Source organism: Harpia harpyja, chromosome Z (assembly GCF_026419915.1).
Source record: "Harpia harpyja isolate bHarHar1 chromosome Z, bHarHar1 primary haplotype, whole genome shotgun sequence".
In the NCBI taxonomy this organism is placed as follows: domain Eukaryota; kingdom Metazoa; phylum Chordata; class Aves; order Accipitriformes; family Accipitridae; genus Harpia; species Harpia harpyja.
Window position 1 is genome coordinate 70043706 of NC_068969.1, and position 14875 is coordinate 70058580.

Here is a 14875-nt window from a genome sequence, read left to right on the forward strand (position 1 = left end):
TTTTACATTTCTGTTGAGACTGCTGGTGTCCTGCCTGCATAACCAGGGTACGGCTTTGGGAGGTCTGAGTCACGGATCACAAAGACATCAAGTTACATGGAATTGCCCAGTGGGGACTTATTTGAAGTCTCCCCGCACTTGCATAGAGCTTGTGCCTCTTCTCTTCCTGCTAAATGTTTTCTTTTGCTGAATAGGACTGGTCAGAAAAACAGAATAAGACCAAAAGAGACTGAAAACTTTCCATCTGTTAAACCTCGGTTTTAAAATATCCTTTGAAATTGTATTAGTGTATAAAAAGTTATTTATGTTTGTTCTGGATACTGCTGTGTTTGAAAACGTTAGGAGACTAATGTTAGTGCTTAATGAATCTCTAATCACATCACCATTTTTTTAGGGTCACACGTTAGCATTGTTGAAAGATGCAAGAGACAACTAATCATAATTATATTTTTCAGGTAAACAAAGCAGAGAAACAGCACCAGCTATAACTCCTGTAACTCTAGACAGCCTTACCAGAGGGGGTGCATCACTGAACCTGTTGGTCATGAATGTAAGTGACCTAATTGGTGATGTCAAGATTGGAGGCAGCCTGGGCTGCAGTGATCATGCACTGGTGGAGTTCACAGCTGTAAAGGTTATGGTTCAGGTGAAGAGTAAAGTCAGGACCCTGAACTTTAGGAAAGCGAATTTTCAGCTGTTCAAGGAGTTAGTCAATAGGGCCCCCTGGTAAACTGCCCTCAGGGACAAGGGAACAGAACAAAGCTGGCAGATCTTTAAGGATGCTTTCCATAGAGACCAAGAGCTCTCCATACCAATACTCGATATTCTCCATGATATTTGAAAAGTCATGGCAGCCAGGTGAAGTCCCCAGTGACTGGAAAAAGGGAAACACTGTATCCGTTTTTAAAAAGGTAGAAAGGAGGATCCTGGGAACTACTGACCTGTCAGTCTCTGTGCCTGGGAAGTTCATGGAACAGATCCTCCTAGAACCTATGTTAAGGCACATGGAGGACAGGGAGGTGATTCAAGACAGCCAGCATGGCTTCACCAAGGGCAAGTCTTGCCTGACCAACCTAGTGGCTTCTATGGAAACTGGACATGGGCTAGCAATGTGCACTGACAGCCCTGAAAGCCAAGCATATCCTGGGCAGCATCAAAAGAAGCATGGCCAGCACGTTGAGGGAGGTGATTCTGCCCCTCTTCTCTGTGCTGGTGAGACCTCACGTGGGGTACTGCATCCAGATCTGGAGTCCTCAGCACAGGAAAGACATGGACCTGTTGGAGCGGGTCCAGAGGAGGGCCACAAAAATTATCAAAGGGATGGTACGCCTCTCCTGTGAAGAAAGGCTGAGAGAGTTGGGGTTGTTTAGCATGGAGAAGAGAAGCCTCTGGGGAGACCTTATTTCAGCCTTTCAATACTTAAAGGGGGCTTATAAGAAAGGTGGGGACACATATCTTAGTAAGGCCTGTAGCGATAGGACAAGGGATTTTAAACTAAAATAGGGTAGATTCAGGCTAGATGTAAGGAAGAAATTTTTTACAGTGATGGTGGTGAAACACTGGAACAGGTTGCCCAGAGAGGTGGTAGATGCCCCATTCCTGGAAACACTCAAGGTCAGGTTGGACAGGGCTCTGAGCAACCTGATCTATTTGAAGATGTCCCTGCTCATTGCAGGGGGGTTGGACTAGATGACCTTTAAAGGTCCCTTCCAACCCAAACTATTCTATGATTCTATGATTTTGAAAGCTCCTGAAGTCTGTACCTGCTTATATCTGGAGTTAGCTGAAACCTTCTATGCATCAGAAATACAAAAAAGATTTTATTTGATCTTTTAAAAACACAGTGTGCTAAAACAGCCAGAAAGCATAACCTTGCCATTCCTCTGAACTTCAAAGATCAGTTTATACAGGATTGACATGGAACTGCAGGCATACATACATATGCTCTTTCTTTGACAAAGTATTCATATGCTGTAACAGTCTGTCTCGTCATTTCACTTTGCGCTACCCAGACCTCACGAAGGATACAGAAAACATTTCTGATCGCTTGCTGGGCCTGCTCAGATGTGGTATTGAACACTCTTCAAAGTAGAATAAATTTGCAAAGCCCCTTTTTAATTTATTTTCAGTATCAGAATATCTATCTGAAAGCATTTCTGTCTTGCTGCTTGTAGTGTGGAGTGACTTGTCTGTCCCGTGACTGACAGCATGTGACACACCAAATGGTACATACGGAGGAAATGAGAATTTCTTCATCTTCCCTCTCTTCTCATTAAAGTTCCTTCAGGTCACATCTATAGATACTCTTGGCTGATGTAGCATTATTAGCAGAATTTTATAGTATGGAAGAAGAACTGGCCCTTCAACACAGCAAAGCTGTCGCTTTGAAATATCAGCACAAAGCAGGTATTATGCCATGCACAGGAAGCATTAATTGGGTGATTCAGTAAATAACTGTAGAATACAATACTTCCTGCAAAAAGCACATCTCAAAATAAGGTCAGAACAGTTTTTTCTACAAACCTATATCAGAAAACATGTTATTTATAATACTGGTTTTATTCCTAAAAAAAAAAAAATCAGTTGCATAATGTGTATGAAAATAGCGATAGCAACTCTATCCAACAGTTAAAATACAAATACCACCATCATGTTGATTCTTAAATTCACACAAAGGCAGTACAAGAAATTTAGAAACAAATCCATCCATCCATCCCCTTCTCTCTGCAGCTACAGAGTACGGTACCTAGCATAATCCCACTATGTTGGAAGAGGGAGTGCATGACATACAGAGCATGCCTTTCCTGAGCATCTTAGCTAAAGGAACAAATTTACCTCCACAGAGAAGTCTCATCAGTTATGTGTCATCTCAGGGAAGATTGTGCCCTAAACTTCATAGTGCACCTTCCCCCTGCTGAGCCTGGTTACTAAGGTCTAGAAGAATCTGTTACAAGCTGGCTGCATAAATGTAATGCCATATAGGTTGCCTTTTCTAACATCTACATTTGATTTCAATTTGTATTTTCACTTATTTTCAGAGAAAGGCATTCTTAATTTACAAATGTGGCTAAAAGAGATTTGAATTCACCTGCAGATCCATAAACCTTTTCTGCCAAAGGACTTAGTTTGCAACTAATACTAATCAGATACTGAAGTTTAATGGAACTTTTAAAAACGTAAAAATGCTAGATATCCAACAGTAGAAGAGAGAAAAATAAACTCAAAAGTAGACATCAAACCAGCTTGCTCTTCCTTTGGCATAGTATGAAATGGCATGAAATCCTAAGCCTTGAAAAAGTAAAAGATGACAGCACACACCCTCAGTTTTTTTTAATGGAGCATCAGATTACCTCATTTTAAGATTCAGTGAGATGACTTACAGAGTGCTGGAAGTGGCCTTTGAAAACAGGGAAAGAGCTTTCCACAAGAAATGAACAGACAAGTGAGCAGTGTGCCTCCCCCCTGATGCTGTGACACGAGGCATGTCACTCAAGGCATGGCTCCAAAGCACAACCAAACAGACATACTGACAAACGTTCAGCTGCTGGACATACATGTTCCTAGCAGGCTGATAGAGCCACTCCATGAAACAGGTTGCATTAGACCAAGCAGAATGCTATGGTTTGTGGTGGGGTTTTTTTTCCTCACACACTGAAAAAGATGGCTGTGTCACTGCCATATATTGAATCTATTAACAGAAAATGAAGATACACAAGATTTCAGATGTGCTAGAGCATCTCAATCATAGTATACCTCAGCCTAAAACAGCTGCATTAAAAAATGAAATTGGTAGATTAAAAAGGCAAGAAGTATAGTCAGTATACACGCTGGAAACCTCCTTAACAACTGTAGTTTACCTGGAAAGTAGTACAAGATAAAGGTGCTTAGCATCTTGTCTTTCCTGAAGTTTCCCTGTTTACAAAACAAATTAACAGGCTTAACAGACATCATAACAGTCTGTGAATTTCTTATGTGGCTGGCTGACAAATTCAGGCACAGAGACAACTGATATGCCAGCAAAAATTTATATACATATATGATAGCTGTCTTCACAAATTAGGAACTTCAATTCAAAATAGGTATTTGGTGACACTGTATGGTTATGTGTAATAACCTACCTTCACCCTCTACCACTTCTGGGTAGCAACTACAGTCATGTGTTATATGATCTATCTCATCGGGATTTGTCCCCCTAAATCAGCTTATCATGTAATATTTTGTGTCTATTAAAGAAAAAAAACCCACACAACTGAACTCTTTTCCTAAGAAAGCAAACAACTAAATAACCAAATAAACTAAAAGCTTCAAGACTTCTCTATTTTTTGCACCTGTCATAAAGAAATGGATAGAAAGGGAACAAGGAGACTGATTACTGAAGATGTAATTCAGTCTCAGAGCGAATATGACGATCTCAGAGAGATTCTGACAATCTCATAAACCTTTATAGGTCTGTCAAAAAATCTTGACTGAATTACAAGCATGTTATCGATCTCTTCAAATCCATTTTTGTATATGTTATCAGTGTCTCTCTGGTGGTTATTCTATGTACAAAATCAAGGTAAAATTAGACTTTGATCATTTCTGCTGGGCTGAAGTTTGCCTTTATTTCTTTTGAGTAAGTTTTACACTGGAGAATACTGTTGCTGCTCTCATGCATTTCTTTAACCTTCTCAGAAGAAAATTTTAAGGATTTGAAAGTAAAATAAAAATTGAACTTCCTAAAAGATGATGAACAGAAAACATTTTTAGCAACTCTCTACCTTATTTTGTGTATCGGTTGCTAAGTTTTCTCTTTTTTTCCTAACATTGTAAAGGAAACCCATTCACCTACCAAAACAGAGCTTGCACATACTTGCTTATTTACACTCTCCAGTTCCCAGTACTCACACCACAGGAGAAAATGATAACCAATCCTTATGAGCATTTCACTGGATTAGTAGGTGTTAGCAACAATTGTATTAGATAATAATTGATCTGATCTGTCTAAATCGGGTCATAAATACTTGTATTGGGTGTCCATGGTAAGGTGCTGGCAGCACGGGGGCTGCAGGGTGGCCTCTGTGGGAAGAGACCAGAGGCTGTCTGGTGCTGGACGCAAACAGTTCCAGCCGGCTCCAATGGGCCCACCACAGGACACAGCTGAGCCCCTTAGCCAAGTGTGTGGTGCCAGTCTAAAAACTTATTTAAGAAAGGGAAAAAAACACCAGAGAAGGAGGGAGAGAATAAAAAGAGTGAGAAAGAGCAGAGGGAACACCCAGGTCCAAGCAGGAGGAGGAGGAGGTGTTTCATGGTGGAGCAGATCTCCACACCACAGCTGGTGGAAGACCCACGCTGCTGGGGATGGATATTCCATCTGAAGAAAGTACAGCTGGTGGAGACCCTACGCTGGAGAAGAGGAAAAGTGTGAGGAGGAAGGAGAAGCAACAAGAAACCACAATGTACTGGCTATAACTTCCCCCACCTCGCTTCACTGCTCGGGGCTGGGAGAGGATTCTGGAGTGAAGGAGTGAAGTTGACCTTAGGAAAGCAGGGAGGAAAGATGTTGTTTTAATGTCTTTGTTTCTCACTACCCAAATATATATTGGCAAATATTACATTAATCTTTCCCAAGTACAGACTGTTTTGCCCACAAGAGTAAGTGGTAAACAGTCTCCCTGTCTTTTATCTCAACCCATGAGCTTTCTTGTTTATTTTTTCCTGATGTCACGCTGAGGAGGGGGAGGGAATGAGCAGCTGGGTGGGCCTTTGGCTATTAGCTAAGGTTAGCCCACCACAACACTTCACATTGTCTCTCTGTTTTCCCTTTTTAGATTGTTCACACTAATTCAAAATTTTAATTCATTAGTTACCTGTCAGTGACTACAACCTTTTGCCCATCTGAGAATCAAACATCAGACACCTGTTACATTAGCAAGGATACTGATGCAATTGCTCTGAATAACATCAGCCATATTGAGTACGCCAAAGGCCACTTTGCAGCATTTTAAATCGTTTGACAACAGTGTTCCTTTAATTGTATGTTCAGTTTCCAAAGCTGCCCTTGAAATGTTGATTCTCAGAAACCAATTTTATAAACTAAAGCAGAAGAGTTTGTGTAGCCTACCTCCCAGGTCACTGCAAATATAAATTAAGTGCCGGCCTCCAGAGAACAAGGAAACACAATAGACAATGCCAATATTATTCTTCTTGACCTTTTAGACCATGCTGACATGATGTTGCTTCTAGTTTTTGCTGTTACATAAAGTCATTTCCACAGCTCCAAATTTTTTCCGTAGGTTGTAAGTGAACCACTACCCAGTAGCCTACATTCAGTTTTAGTGGCTTTCAATCCCATTGAATAGGACACTGCCAGAAGGGAACAACGTTTTTGAGCTTTCTAAGAGAAAAAGTGGTCTCTTAGGACTCAGCCCTGGAAAGACTTACATGCACAGTTAGGTTTACATGCAAAGGCTACCCATAATGCATAGACATGGGTAAGCCTTTGCACTATGAGGCCTTTAGAAGCAACTGGGAAAGTACTCCTAGATTTTAACATATCAATGATTGGGGCTAAATTCACCGTTCTAGTCCACAGGTTTGAATTTACCCACTTTTCCTACATGCTTATATTTAATTCCTTTGCCTGTTCAGGTTATAAGTTTTTCTGATTCCATTACGGTTCCTTTTACCAGTTAAGTTTTACCTGGTTTGTCCCCTACCTTTGCTATCTGAAGGAGGGGGAGAGGAAGGAGAAAGGAGACCTGCACTCTTGGTGTTGTTGCTAGCATTTCTATCCAGTGTCCACTTATGATGTGAAGCTAATGTTCGCCCTTTGTTTCTGTTTCCGTCACATCATTTTTTAACAATTCTTTTCAGATAAACTACCTTACAGTGAAAAGTCAGAGGGGAAAGTTAATTACCGTTTGCATTTCCTCAGAACAAAACATAAGCATGGCCAAACCAGGTACCACATAAGTTTAATCCACTCCAACATTGCCTGTAAGTCTCCAGTAAAAGATGTTTAGAGAAAAAGTAGGAATCAATCAGTAAAGAAGAGCATGACACTTCTTCCTAAAGCTCCCCCCACTCATCCTCCAAGAATCAGGACATTAAGAACCTGAGAAATACAGATGACATCTGAAATTGTAGTTAGGTACCAGCCAATGGTTTCATTTGTCCGTGAACAGTAAGTCTCAGAGCAGCTGTGGCAGAGAGCAGTTATGCATCCAACACAAGAAACAGTGTTGGTGCATGCCTGGGAGTCCTTTTCTCAGTCTTTATTATATATTCATGCCATGCCTCACACGTAATATCCCTTTCAGACAGATATTTATGCTCATAGCAACATGCAGTGCTGTTTATAGAACTCTCCATACTCTTTTTAAAGGAAAACAGACACTGGGAACAAATGAAGGTTAGTATGTGAATCTGACTGTCAAGATGCACTTCACCTTCACAGAAAATAGCTATTTGCAGCCTTCTCCTTATCACCACTGGCCAAGTCCCCTTTGGGATCATGTCTTACTTCATATATCAGAATAAATACAAGCAAAATTTAGTCACTTGAAAACCAAAACAAAGAAGTTGGTCTCATTTAACCGCTGCTAAGGCATTTTCAGTGATATTACTACTAAAACATTAGTGCTAAAAACTGCAAGGAAGGAGATTTAATCTGTTAAGAAAAGATTTTAAGATTGTGATAAAATACCTTATAAGCCAAATAAAAAAGATGGAAGAAACATAGTTTGTTATCTTACTTCAAATGGGAGCTCTCTTATTTCCATATTTCCAGACAAATCCAGTTTTTCCAGATTCTCACAATCACCCAATTCTGGAGGGATTGACTTCAAATTATTGAAACTCACATTGAGCACTTTGAGTTTTTTTAAGCAGCCTGTGAGGGAAAGATAATTAAAATCAGTGCATAAAAAAAAAAAAAAAAGAAGAAGGGAGAAGGTAAAAATAAAAGGCATACTCCAGCTTAACAAAGAAAAAACTCTTTAATGTGATGATGAGTAAGAGATTAATAAATATTTTCTGCAGTGGTCACTAACATTGGGAGAGGGGCAAATAATGTTGTGTTGCACTTGTATGGACTTCCTTTAATCAGCAATGGTTTTGGTGAGAGTTTGAAAGGAGGCAGCAAAGACTTGCAAAGATCTTGATTCTAACAGGGATGAGATACCTATTGACTTTATTTGAAACTAGAGAAGTTGGATTTTGGTTTGGCCACTTTAGAAAACTTGCCTGGTAACTGAAAAGCATATTTTTTTATATGTTTTATAGAACCTGGTCATTGAGAACAATCACTCCTACTAACCTTACTACATCAAGAACTCTGTCTTTGGTATCCAGCATTGCATACTTTTGATTATAAAAGATAATGGATGTGTGCATTTGTTTCATTATTTTCTTTATTGCAATTTATCATTCTTTTTGGCTTCATTTTAAGGACCTTATAATATTCTAGGCTACATTTAGTGACATTGTACTTTCTCTTTCTTTGATTTATAGCATTACATAATCTTCAGTAAAAAAAGGTTTAGAAACATCATTAAAATGAAAAATGTCTTATACTGAGAAAAAGAAATTATACTGTGACATAGTCAAAAGAGAAGGCAGTAAGGGAAATAGCTGACGTGTTAGCAAAATGATCCTTAAATACATACATAACAAGATGAGAACATTCTATGGACAGCTGTGCTGTTGTATTACATAGACGGTCTTAGAATCACAAAATGGTTTCAATTGGAAGGGACCTTCAAAGATCGTCTAGTCCAAAGCTCCATCCAACCTGACTTTGAACACTTGCCATGATGGGGCATCCACAATTTCACTAGGAAACCTGTTCCAGTGTCTCACCACTCTCATCATAAAAAATTTCTTCCTTATGTCCAATCTAAATCTACCCTCTTTCAGTTTAAAACCATTATCCCTTGTCCTGTCACTACAGGCCCTGGTAAAAAGTCTTTCTCCATCTTTCTCATAAGCCTGCTTTACATATTGAAAGGTCTCCCCAGAGCCTTCTCTTCTCCAGGTTGAACAACCTCAACTCTCTCAGCCTTTCGTCATAGGAGAGGTGTTCCAGCCCTCTGACCATTTTCATGGCCCTCCCCTGGACCCACTCTAACAGATCTGTGTCTTTCTTGTACTGGGGACGCCAGAATTGCATGCAGTACTCCGGGTGGAGTTTCACAAGCATGGAGTATAAGGGGAGAATCTCTTCCTTCTACCTGCTGGCCACGCTTCTTTTGATGCAACGCAGGATACAATTGGCTTTCTGGGCTGCAAGCGCACATTGCCGGCTCATATCCAATTTCTCATCCACCAGTATCTCCAAGTCCTTCCCTGTGTGGCTGCTCTCAATCCATTCATCCCCCAGCCTGTATTGATATTGGAAATTGCCCCAACCTAGGTGCAGGACCTCGCACTTAGCCTTGTTGACTTTCATGAGGTTCACATGGGCCCATTCCTCCAGCCTGTCAAGGTTCCCATGGATTACATCCCTTCCCTCAAGCATAACAACTGCAACACTCAGCTTGGTATCATCTGCAATATTCCCCTCTAATCAGTAATATTCCTGCAGTATTCCCCTCTAACCAGTCACAGAGTACAGCATTCACAAGAAAAAACAGCAGTAAGAAACTTAAATGCAGTTCCCCAGTTGGAAATCGGGAGAGAACAGCACCTTGCGTCAACAGGTTCTCAAAGCAGACTGTATATTGGCTAAACCCAGGCAAGACATACATGAGATTCACAATTATATATTATATCAGTCTTCTATTTATAATCAAATTCTTAAAAAGCACCTCGTGTTTCATGGGATTTGGATGACACTGGAGAGAATCTCTCTACAGTACATCTCACGTGGTCAAAACAGTGTCATAAGAGTGAGCTTCTCCTTAAGACACTAATGTCTAGATAAACTCCCTCCAAAGCAAAAGTTGTTTTAGAGCTGCTCACCTTTTGCAATGTGTGGAAATCCTTACCAGAGGCCAGATGGTGCTTCCACAGAAAGGACAGAGAAGAAACATAGGGACTTGAAAGCCCCACATATTTTCCCTGAGAAATTGCTGTTGTCAGAGGCAGAGGCATGCAGCCACCAAATCACACAGCATTTTACATAAACCCCAGAGTCTCCCTTGGACACAACATTGTCTTCAAATGATGACTGGGCCACCCAAATCTTTCTCACAGGCGGCAGACAAGTCATATATGGTAAGAACTCTGTTATGTTAAACTCTACAGGTTGCAACAGAGAAAAACATAGAAGCTTCCACTCAGCTTCCTCCCAGTTTTAGTTCTGTCAGAAACAGAAACTGAAGTGGTATTTCAAAATTCAGCTGTTATTTCAGGAAGGTAACCTTGTGTTTCCTATTCACTGTGAAGTGCTGTTTTAGTTAAAATAGCAGAAGCAAAACTTTCTGTAAGACTACAGTGGGCATTCTTTTGGCAGTACATTACTGTCCAACAAGGGTCATTGGGGCTGGTGCAAGAGGGTAATAGAAGCAACTTAATGGTTTAAATGTGTGAACTGCCTTATTTCCAGATTTTTAAGGACATAAAAGTAATAAAAGTTTAGCCTACCCATGACAAAACCTCACCAGGTTTAGTATCATGATGTAGACAAATGAAGGTGTTATATCACATGCTAAATGGCGTAAACATCAACTTACCACCTCATTGCAACAAAATAATCACTGAAGCAGAAATGCCTTAAAATAAAATAGAGAATCAGAGAATCGCAGATTAATTCCTCATCCAATTAATCCCTCAATGAAGAAGAGCAAATCCCATTGGAATGAAAAATGAACTACTTACTTACTTGTTAGCATGGGAATGTTTTGTCTTTTCTTTTAGCAATGGGGTATTGTACCGGTTCTGTCTGGAATGGAGTTGATTTTCTTCATAGCAGCCCATATGGTGCTATGTTTTGGATTTGTGACCAAACAGTGGTGATGACACACCAGTGTTTTCGCTATTGCTGAACAGTACTGACACAGCATGAAGGCCTTCTCTTGTTTCTCACTCTGCTGCCTCAGTAAGTCAGGTAAGGGTGGGCAGGAGGCTGGGAGGGGACAGGACCAAGACACTGGACCTGAATTGACCAAAGGAGTGTACTATAGCATATAACGTCACGTTCAGGAGTAAAAGCTGGAGGCAGGGAGGAATGCAGGGGGAAGTTTCCAAGGTGTCTATTGCTCAGGACTGGCTAGGCATTGGTCAGCTGGTCACGAGTGACTGCTTTTGCATCACTTGTTTGTTTCTTTGTTTGTTTTTCTTCACTTATTAAACTGTCTTCATCCTGATGCATGAGTTTTCTCACTTTTGCCCTTCTAATTCTCTCCCCATCCTGCTGTGGGAAACTGAACAAGCAGCTGTGGGGGGCTGAGCAAGCAGCATGAGGAATAGCTGCCTATAAGTGTTAACCCATAAGAGATCTATTTGCTAACTTTTCAGCCCCTGAAATTTCTCTCTTTCAGTTCCATTAGTATCTGGAGAACTAATGTAGACAAGGCATCTAGTGTCACCAACATCCTAGTCACCCTCTTGTCTAACACTGCTCAGATGATGCATCTGCGGAGCATAAATGGAGCAGAATTGCTTACAAAAAAAATTATCACAAAAATTTAACAGCCTTTCTTGGCAGAGTGATGGATACAAGCACAGCTTCCCTTTCTGACTTTCCTGCCTTCTGAAACCATGGGTTTTCAAGCTTTTTTCTGCTTTCGCAGTTTCTAACAACATGTACGTCAGTGTTCACAATATGGTTTGCCCCAGCTTGCAGGTATGAGAAAACAAGTGATTAGAAGATGCATCACATTTTTTCTTGTCATATATAATCTCTCTCTAATCTGACAGAAGTGCACTACAGAAACTACAGTCAATTGCTAGTAATTGCTGTATCTAAGATTATGAAAATTACTGGAAAAAAAAATGAGTCTTATAGCTGAATTTAATTCTGATAACAAACTCGGGACAACATAGATGAGTGGGATACAGTTCACTGAGATCTGCCTGTGGGGAGCAATCTCTTGCAATTCTGTGTAACACCTGTTTTTTCACCTCTGGGCTCTCCAGTGGATTAAGTTATGCCGCTTGACAGCTGAGCAGTAGTTAAGCATTAACCCTCCCTCTAGGACCATAAGATATACATAGGACTCGCCAGGATCTCCTAGATAAAAATCTTACACCACCACTTCACTTAATCCAATTTTTTGGTTTATCACATTCCATCTTAAAGGTATATTTTTTTAACATCCACTGCTCTTATAGAAAAACAAAGTTACAGAGTTTCATCCTTTTCATGATTTGGAATGGTCTTCGGATTGCCAGTCTGAAGTTATTTGTAGGTTTTATAACCATTAATTCTTTTGACAATTTTATCTTTAAATAGCTCTTTTCCTTCCCTGGTGTTTACTTCTCTGAAGTTTTCATAGGTAGCAGACATATCAGAATTTATTTTACTAGCCTGAATAAGCTAATTCTTCTAATCTCCTCTCACAAAATAAAAATTCCCCTCCTTGAATGGTCCTAACAGACTTTTTTTGCATCTGTTCCCACCTGAAATAACTTTTCTTGAATATGGGTGACCACAATTTTATGTATGTATCAGACTGGATTGTCCTGTGACTGTTAGATTAGGAGTTTTGTTTCTTCAATTATTTGCATTTAATGAGCTCGTGACTTGCTGCACAAACTATTAGCTCCCGAGTACATGACTTGGAATTCTGCAATCATGAATTTAATCCCTCTGCTTTTTTGGAAGCCCACCTGCTCATCCAGCTTTTCATATTTCCTCCTGTTTGTGCAGTGACAATAATACCCAAACTGTGTCAGCAAAAATTTCAGTAGCCCAGCTCCTCAAAATAATTAAGAAATAGACTCAAGACTGATCCTTGAGAAACGCCACAAGCAATTTTGCTCCTGACGGATAGCTTCTCTTTCCCAACGTGTGCCTTGTTGCCTCTGCTTTAGCAAGTCCTCTGCTTGTTTTTACAACTGTTGCATCAAACTCCATTGTCTTAGATTCAAACATTCATTTTCCATAATTCACTGTATCAAATTCTTTATGGGATGCCAGATAGACAAGATCTACTACTTGAATCTCAATCATCTTCTCAAAAGAAAGACAGAAACCAAATGAGTTTGGCACAACTTACTTTTCCTTTATAAATTTTTAATTTTAACCTAGCTTCCATTCAGCTCCACATCTCTAATTACTCCTTCCTCTAAAAAACTGTTTATAATTCTTACAAGCAATAATCTACACAGGGATAGAATTAGGTTATATGACTTGCCTGAATGGTAATCGAGGTTACAGACTGAGATCTTTTCCTTTCTCAGACAAAAGGAGTAAGACTGTCACTCTCCTTTCCCCCTAGACATGTTAAACAAGGCTGCTAGGCTATTTTTGTCAGGGAAAGAGCACAGTTATACAACTATAAAACAGCATTCATGACAATTCAAGATTCTTAAATCCAGGTATCTTGGCTGAAGCAGTGCAAAATTGGGGAGCAATGAGTCCCTAAATAACCTTCAAACACCATAGGCATTATCAGTGAGATTCCAACCATTCTCACCCACATTTGGAGTGTATTGCAATAGGAGCTGGGGGATTGGGGGGCGGGGGGGAGGGGGGATGGGGAGGGGAGCAGTGGTAAGGCAGTATGAATGACTTTCACTACCCTGTAATCTGTATTTAGGGGCTTTAGAAGCATTTAGAAGGCATACCATCTTAGTATTATATTTATACCTACTCTCTTAGGTATGGTTTCCAGCCACTACCAGGCTTAAGGAGCATGCAGCAGAGCCATTGAGGCAGCCTTAGGAGGGGACACTGGAGGTGACACCCCCTTCATAGCTGCACAAATGTAGAGCAGGATTTGACTGCCACATCTGCCACCTGTACATTCAAATAATACCTAAGCACAACTTCTCAATTAAAAGTAGTAGTAATAAAATCATTGCTGCTACAACACTGTTGTTAACCATGCTTAACGGCACTGAATTTTCAGTTCTATTAAAAATGCAAATTAGGGAGTTAAACAGCTAACATCTCTGTGTTTTTCAAGGAGAGGCAGTAAAAGCAGTAATGAAATCCATGGTCTCCCTGGCAGTTTCACAATTAAAAATATTTTATATTTAAGTGGGAACTGCAATGCCATAGTTGTTGCCTAAGATAGCTTTTATTCCCAGTTTAAATTTTTAATTCATTATTTAAAAAAATTAAACAAGTAATTAAACTCTATAATTTCTGATGGGCAATGCAGCATAGTAATAATGGTAATGCAACTTCACCATTTAGACAAGCCTTCATTAGTGCTCCTAACAAGGTGGCAGAGACAAAATACAGATGAGGTTACGGAGAGCCTTTATTGACTAAGGATCCCATTCAATGAAAATGCAGATCCACTTGTATAACCTGGAGTAAAATGCAAAGCAAATTTTTGCATTGACCTACAATGATCTGATAGCAGTTTCCTATGGGCCAAGACAAATAATCTCCTATTTCCAGTCTTCTCTGCTGCATCAGTGAAATTGCCTTCAATTTATGTGAAAGGAGATATTGATGTTCAAGCTTACAAGACACAGTTAAAACATCTTTTTTTTTTTTTCCTTTACTTCTGCTCAAAGCATCCAAGCAAAAGAGGGATGAAGACTTCCTGAACTCCTTTTGCATAACAAAGTTGCAAAAGCTTTTTTTGCCACTAGGGCTTACAAAAGCTGTAGCACAGTAACAGATTGACCCTAGGCTAGTAAAATTTCATTCTTTAACCAACCTTCAAGTGCTCAATTAAAAAAATTTAAACATGCTGAGAGAAATTGCAGGTGACTACTATGAACAAAAAATAAAAAGGCTAAAGCTTGGGACCTTGGTCTGTGGTCGGAAGAC

The 14875-nt window shown here is 39.9% G+C and overlaps 1 protein-coding gene across 1 annotated transcript in view; it reads right to left on the minus strand.

Moving 5' to 3' along the window:
* The window catches only part of LRRC2 (leucine rich repeat containing 2), a 75274-nt gene that overhangs the window by 19541 nt on the left and 40858 nt on the right, over positions 1 to 14875 (minus strand). The window contains exon 5 of the mRNA XM_052778368.1: positions 7737 to 7873. Within this exon, the coding sequence (XP_052634328.1) occupies positions 7737 to 7873 (137 nt within the window). The remainder of the gene's footprint in view (positions 1 to 7736; positions 7874 to 14875) is intronic.